Source organism: Acartia tonsa, chromosome 11 (assembly GCF_053477335.1).
Source record: "Acartia tonsa isolate MP-2025a chromosome 11, ASM5347733v1, whole genome shotgun sequence".
NCBI classification, from domain to species: Eukaryota; Metazoa; Arthropoda; class Copepoda; order Calanoida; family Acartiidae; genus Acartia; species Acartia tonsa.
The window spans coordinates 28,416,481-28,424,592 of record NC_137270.1 but is presented as its reverse complement, the minus strand read 5'-3'; the positions used below and the strand labels follow the sequence as shown (position 1 = coordinate 28,424,592).

General features: G+C 32.1%; 1 protein-coding gene across 1 annotated transcript in view; it reads left to right on the top strand.

Annotated features, from left to right (window-relative positions):
- LOC145332726 (fasciclin-2-like) overlaps positions 1–8,112 on the top strand; it is a 110,672-nt gene that overhangs the window by 70,385 nt on the left and 32,175 nt on the right. The window contains exons 21-24 of the mRNA XM_080177772.1: positions 798–875; positions 2,052–2,112; positions 2,475–2,558; positions 2,940–2,992. Coding sequence (XP_080033898.1) covers positions 798–875; positions 2,052–2,112; positions 2,475–2,558; positions 2,940–2,992 — 276 coding nt within the window. The remainder of the gene's footprint in view (positions 1–797; positions 876–2,051; positions 2,113–2,474; positions 2,559–2,939; positions 2,993–8,112) is intronic.

Genomic DNA, 8,112 nt, shown 5'->3' with positions numbered 1-8,112 from the left:
TGTCCTATCAGTGCCAACCCTCCTAACATTACTCTATCTATCTATCTATCTAGATTGTATCCTGTCCTATCAGTGCCAACCCTCCCAACATTACTCTATCTATCTATCTATCTAGATTGTATCCTGTCCTATCAGTGCCAACCCTCCCAACATTACTCCATCTATTTATCTATCTAGATTGTATCCTGTCCTATTAGCGCTAACCCTCCCAACATTACTCTATCTATCTATCTATCTAGATTGTATCCTGTCCTATCAGTGCTAACCCTCCCAACATTACTCTATTTATCTATCTATCTAGATTGTATCCTGTCCTATCAGTGCTAACCCTCCCAACATTACTCTATCTATCTATCTATCTAGATTGTATCCTGTCCTATCAGTGCCAACCCTCCCAACATTACTCTATCTATTTATCTATCTAGATTGTATCCTGTCCTATTAGTGCCAACCCTCCCAACATTACTCTATCTATCTATCTATCTAGATTGTATCCTGTCCTATCAGTGCCAACCCTCCCAACATTACTCTATCTATTTATCTATCTAGATTGTATCCTGTCCTATCAGTGCCAACCCTCCTAACATTACTCTATCTATCTATCTATCTAGATTGTATCCTGTCCTATCAGTGCCAACCCTCCCAACATTACTCTATCTATCTATCTATCTAGATTGTATCCTGTCCTATCAGTGCTAACCCTCCCAACATTACTCTATCTATCTATCTATCTAGATTGTATCCTGTCCTATCAGTGCCAACCCTCCCAACATTACTCTATCTATCTATCTATCTAGATTGTATCCTGTCCTATCAGTGCCAACCCTCCCAACATTACTCTACATTGGTTCTTTAATAGAACAAATCAATATAAGGTAATATCATTTTTTGTAGAAAACCTAATCTTGTAATTATCATACTGTTTTTTTATTATGTCCACCATGCCAGGCAGTTTTACTAAATTCAGATCAGCAGAACCAAATATACATACTTTATTTGTCTGAAGTTAAAAATCTCGTAAATTACTGGTTCGAATTAGTTATTCTTTACAGTGCCTTGGGTTGATTTAGAATATTTTCCTGACCTCTCCGCTTTCCCAAAGAGAATAGGAACGAAGCAACTAGTAGTTTTACAAACAGGAAGAACACCATTGATTGGAAAACCTTTGGTTTTTCAATTGACTGTTGTTATTCTGATTCAATGAGTAATCACAGTAAAAGCAAGCGAATGTATGAGAATTAAAATTAGTATAAAACAAAAATAATGTTGATAACTTGATATCTGTTCATTTCCGGAGAGGGAGACGTTTTGGTTGTTATTTCACCATTTTACCCTTAATATCACAGTGTACAAGATTTCGAGTTGGGAGAAGATTATTTATTTTCAACTAGTCTATCTCTGTGGTTCTGGGCTTATCCAAGTTTAGCTAATGCCAGACAAAACTTTTGTTTAAAACTTAACTCTTACTTTCTTCAAACAACATATAACAAGGACAATTATGTTTATGAGTTAATAAATTGTTATTAGGTGAAAAATTCTTTTTGATAAAGGCAAAATTGGAAGGTTAAGATAACGATTTAGCTATCGCACAGCTAAGAAAAGAATTTATTGGAATGAAATATAATATTAATTATATATTTTTGGTGAGTTGTATAAACTAATAGGCTTGTCCATGTTATAAATTACGGTGGAGAGGAGAGAGATTGACTTTTTTGAACGCAAGGCCATATATAAAATATAGAGTAGCTACGCTACTAACAATTTCTTGCCTCAAGAATTTACTTTTACAGTACGTTAGATTATTTATTCACTTAAGATTTAAAAAGGTTTGTAAAGTACAAAATAAATTATTTTAAAATGATCCTTCGCAATTTGTATGTCAATTTTAACACTTTTCAAAAATTAAAACAAAAAGTGAAGGGTCGACTACTCCTCCATAACCAATTTGGTACTACTAAGTGCCACTAGAGGCCTGTAGGGACGTAGCCTTTAGTTCATCTATAAATCAATTTATATACCTATAATCCATATAAAAAAATATATTTTTTCAGGAGTACCTAAACCTTCCTGGAATTTCTGGTTATCATGTCCAATATTCTGTTAGGAATAGAGGTAACTTTATTTAAACTTTTATATTATACATTGTTCAATTTGGTTTAGATTTATTTTTAATTGGACTGTATAGATAAGTAATATACGGTACTAAGGAATTATGAAGAAATATAGAAACTGATGATAGTGTCTAAAAAATTACGCCATATTAGCCTACCATTAGTCAATTTAAAATGACGCCATATTAACCTACTATTAGTCAATTTAAAAGTACACTGCCTAAGATTGGTCATTTGTATTTTATGACGTCATTTTTAGGCACTATCATTAGTTTCAGAAATATAGCCTAAAACCTGCAAAGGATTATTACAATATCAAAATTAAAAACGTACACTTTGATGTGTTTTTTTATTGATTTTTAGATGATTATGGAAGTTTGCAGTGCTTTGGTGAGAATTCTGTGGGATATCAAACAGCACCCTGTATCTTTCATATTAAACCATCAAGTAAGAATCAATTAGTTGTTGAGTAACTTCTATTTTTATTAATGCAGATTCTCTATAATTATATCATGTCTATATGTACGCGCTTAAGATTTTTTTACGCTGTATAACGACAACCCAATTTAACCAGAATTTATCTCCTTTATTTTCCTATATAGAATAATCTTATTTCTAGAACCTACTGAATCTGCTTTTTATGTACAAAATACATTGTTACATATCTAGATCACACAAAAATTATTTTCTCTAATTTTACTGTATTACCATGAGGGCGGTGATTTCTAATTTAAATCAGTAATTCCGGCATGTCCTTGCAAAGTCATATAAAACCCGCTGTAGATTCTTTTTTTCATGAAAAAATTATATAAGTTTATTTATATCCAGGTAAACCAGGAGAAATGTTGAACTGTACAGTTGAAGATCCAGAACCTAAACAGGAATGAAAACAACTTAGTTTACAATTATTTGTTAATTTTTTAATTTAGGTTACCTGAGAAATGATATTACTTTATATATAACCATCAAAAAACCTTAGCTACCCTACCATAAATGGTTCCTTTCTATTTTTAATGAAGCTACTCTTTAATTTGAATGTCCGTATGTATGTATGTCTGAATGTCTGTAATCTGCTCAATAACTCACTTTGTACGCAGTGGCCTGCGAAGCACTTTGTCTAGGGGGGGGCATTTTGTAGATTTTGTAAAATTTTGCCCCCCCCTAAATCAAAGTGCCCCGGGGGGGCACTTTGCTTTAGGGGGGGGCATTTTGATTATATATACTAATTTTAAATAAGGGCGTTTTAAGGGGTGGGATTATTTGATTATGGGCCTTCTAGTTCTTATCCCTTCTTCCCCATCCCTTCTCCTTTCCCTATTTCCCATTTATATCCCACATCTCTTACCCCCCCCCATCTCTTCTCCCCCATTCCTTCTCCCCACCCTTGCAGTGACCGAAGGGAAGGGAGCTAGAAAGCATCTTTGAAAAAAAAGTACATGAGATAATTTAACCTCCCCCCCCCCCCCCACAAAACATTTTTTATGGGTGGAAGGGGATGTTATAAAATCTCAGCAGGAAGGATGAATAACCCCATTAATTTTTTTTTGGGGGGGGGGGGAGATAAAAACACTCATTTTAGAAATAATTTACCAAAAATTAACCTAATATGTAAAACTGATTTTAAAAGTTCTTTATTGTATGACAACAAGGATAACAACATCTTTAAGTAGCAAAGCACAAAAAATCATTAATAAGAATACAGACAAGTAGATTTAAAGAGCATCTGTTGAAATAAATATATATTTTAGGTAGAAAAAGTCACAAATCCTTTTTCCTGTATGTTGTGTGATGACAGTCAAAGTAAATTACATACTGGATGCTCAAAACAGCAAGAAATTTTATTTTTTTTAATATTATAATCCACAAAAAAATTTATCGTACCATAAAAACCAAAGATATAAAGAACTATGTAAAAAATAAAAAAAATTACTTGTCCTTTCATCTACAGATATATAATATCATAGAAATATGGAAAACTTTGGGGTATAGTCTCTTTTGTGGCAACGCCTCTTAAGGGGCATTTCGTCGTATTTTTATAGTAGCTTTTAATAGGTTATTCTAGGTTAAGTTAGGTCAGGTGATTTCCCCGCAGGGTTAGGCAATTGGCCCCGCAGGAGCTATAAATAGGTGAAAAGCTACTGTGAAAATACGACGAAATGCACCTTAAGAGGCAATGTCACAAAAGGCACTATACCCGAAATTTAAAAGATACAAAAAATAGCCAAAAACGTCCTGAACAGCAGTCCGACCTCAATGAATTTTTAATAGTTAATTATACTCCATAATGATGGGAATGTTAACATTAAGTTTTAGCCTTCTATCTTTAATTGCAGTTGAGAAAATCACATTTCCCCCTTATCATTACGTACTGACAGCCATAGTAAATTATAGAGAAGCTAAAAAGTTATATCAACATATCCTACCCTCTTTAAATGGCACTTTAAAACTCTGTTAATTTTTTATTAAGTGGTGTTTCCAAGGATTTATAAGGGCGGTGCGTGAAGCGCACCTAAAAATATTTACTCCCCCTTTGAACTAAAATCAATTAAAGACAACAAGAGTGGCGTATTTTATCAAGTTAGGAATATAGAGTGTAGTTAGTTTTAAGGGTTTTTAATGAAAATTGCCATAAAAAAAAACATGTCTTTTTGTAAGGGTATGTACACAAAAAAATGATAAACTTATCCTGAAAATAAAATGACATCATATATAGTTATTCATTTAGACAGACATACAGTGTTGAGAAAAAGGCTTAGATAAATATCAACGCTGTTTCTTTTTTATATAAAATAACTTTTTGATTAAATATTTGTTTTTACAAATGTTTTTATAGAAATAAAAACAAAATATACAATACGATAAAAAGCAGAAACCATTTGGAAGGGCGCGAAGCGCAAATTTTTTTCTTCAAATATGCAGGGAGGGAGGTGTTTTTGGGCTATTTATTATACTAGTCCCCAATATTTCATATAAAATTTTCTTATTCGTTGGCTCAACAACTTTGGAGACTTTAATGGAATTTTGATTGGTTGGTTAATTAAGTCGAGTTTCCATACATTTCATCAACTAATTGTAATCTATATAAGGGGTAATTTTGTGTATCATCATTGGTGATGTACAAAATTTCTTTGGTAAAAAGTTTATATTATAGAAAATAAAATACTTCCTATTACCTGGTTTGTTATGTTCAGTGAAAAAAGATTATAACCTAATTTCTACAATAATTTAAAAATTTGGTAAGGTTTAATGAATAGTAACTGTCTGTTTGGCAGGGGGGGGGGGGGCAGGGGGGGGCGTTTTGGTCGCTAGGGGGGGGGCGATTGCCCCAAATGCCCCCTTCGGTTCGCACGCCACTGTTTGTACGTTTGTCTATTTTATAATAGATTTTGTGCTTCGCTACTTGTTTCACTTTCATGTAGATGCTAGAAAGGGGCTAAAAATAGCTTTAAACAATCCTAAGCCTTAAAACTTAAAATAAAGTAGCCTAAAACCATAACAAGAGACATGTAAAGCTTTTCTGAACAAGATAACCAAATTGATTCAGTAGATATTGCGATCTTAAGCTTCAGTCAAAAAATCTTTACTACTTTAGATGTACGCAAATATAATATTCATCATAATTACCCCAGTTTAAATTACTTATTAAAAAAATATTTTCTGTTATTGAACATAATCGTCATTGTTTACAATATATTTAAAATGGTATAGATTGATTATAGATAGTCCAGCAACTGCACTCAATAAACTTGACCTAATTTATACTTAACAGAGTTCATATAATCAAATCAAATTTTGAAAAAAATATATTAGGAAATATACATACAAAAATTATTATTTTGGGTTAGGTTTGTTTCAGTAATGGATATGAGAATCCTCGTCCTAAAACCTTCCTTGGACCATAACTAAACTTTCACAACAAATTGTGTACAGATTGGGGTCCAGCCGTTTACGAGATATCTTCGGATAAACATACAAAACTTTAGTTGTTCCTTAAGATCTCAAAAGATGATTGTTAATGTAGGTTACTACTTCTATATACATCACAGAAAAGAAGCAGCTTTTATTACTTATACAAAAATGACGTCATGCAATACAATTGACCAATAATAGGCCAGTATACATTTTAACTGACCAATGATAAAATGTATACTTGCCTATCATCGGTCATTTGAATTGTACTACCTAATTTTTTTATAGACACTATAAGTTGCTTCTATAGAAAAGCTTTATATTGATAATTATTCACCTAATGGCCTTTAGCTGTATTAAATATTTAGCCTTACCATATGCACATACCTTATATCAATAATGAGCAATAAATGCACTTACAAACTAATAAAAGCAAGAAATAGGGAGAAGAAACTGTTGTGCAAAAATTATTCAAACTTTTCAAATATCTTTATTTACAATGACAGAAAAAAAAGTATTTTTCTAATATGATTTGAATATAATAGGAACATTCCATCAACTAAGAATATAATTTGAAGTATCCAAGAGTCAATTTTAATGTCACATATTGGTACTTTTCCTTAAAATGCCTAGCGAGAGAAGAAGACCTCCCCCTTAATTTTTGAAAAGACTTTAAAAAATATGGTGGTAGTAGATTTCCTTATGTCTCTAACCCTAAGGGGTCTATACCTGCAATGAATTGACCCTACAGGGCTCCTTGTAACCAATAAAACCTAACCTAGCAAGATCTAGAGAAATTAATGGAGGCGGTTAGAGTATTTTTTCTTTGTTTTCTAATTTGTTTTGACCTATCTCTGTATCCCTATGTTTTATGATACTAATTAAGAACTACAGTGCAATTACTTTGAAACTTTAAATCCTCCCCCTAATTATTATCATTCTTCCTTCACAGTCAACTAATTAATACAATAATTGGAACTTTAAATAATCAGTTTTGATCCACAGCTAAAAATATTAAAATTTTCTTCCTAATGGAAAATATTCAAAACAATTTGAGAAAACTTTCTTATTATTACAAACTGGTTTATTTATTTTAATATCATTTTCTCGAATTCATTCGAAACCGGTGGATTAGAACCGGTTCTCAGCAATACGAAATAATTATGGATGCTGTGAGAATTGGTGCAAAAAATATGACGTAACAAAAAAAATTAGCCAATGAGAGGCCGTTATTGACCAATGGCGGCAATGGTAGTGGCCGCCATTGGTCAATAACGGCCTCTCATTGGCTATTTTTTTGTTACGTCATATTTTTTGCACCAATTCTCACAGCATCATAATTATGTCTAGCATCGTATTACATCCAGTTTTCTACGAATATAGAAATCTACAATCATAAGATTAAAACCAATTTTTTAGCCCGTGCCTTCGGCATCTCGGGGCTAAAAACTGGTTTTAATATTATAATTGTACACTTTGTATCCGAGAGAAGCTGTTTATAATACAATGCGAGAAATAACTATTCTATCATTTTAGATTTGAAATGAAATTTGAATTTGAAAAGGCATTATTGCACTGTAAATTTACAATCTTATTTAGTTAAATTTTGACAAGGACAGTGGTAAAATCATTCTATACCATTGAACTTCAAATATTGTAACAGTAACTGATTGTAGACCCAGACCCATTAAACTTCTCTTCTTTATTATTAAACTAATCATTGTTCAGAAATTTTAATAGGTGCCTAATAAAACCTAATTTAATTTAAGGAAAATACTAACCCCCTTATTTTCAATTATCTTTGAAATACGATAGGGTGGGGGTGGGGGGGGGGGGACATTGTTTGACATATTAATCCTTCTATTATTTCGATTTAAACATAAAACATACAAAATTCTTTACAAAGAAGCTTATTATATCTTTTATTGACCTATATATCTATTCTTCTCTCCCTGATAGTTTAAAGTGTTTAGAGATTAAAAGATACTTTTGTAAAACATTTAAGGAGACACAACTTACAACTTTGCTTAGAAATTAGGTCATTAATCTTATACATACTAATCTTATACTAACAGTGCTTCAAAATAGAAGG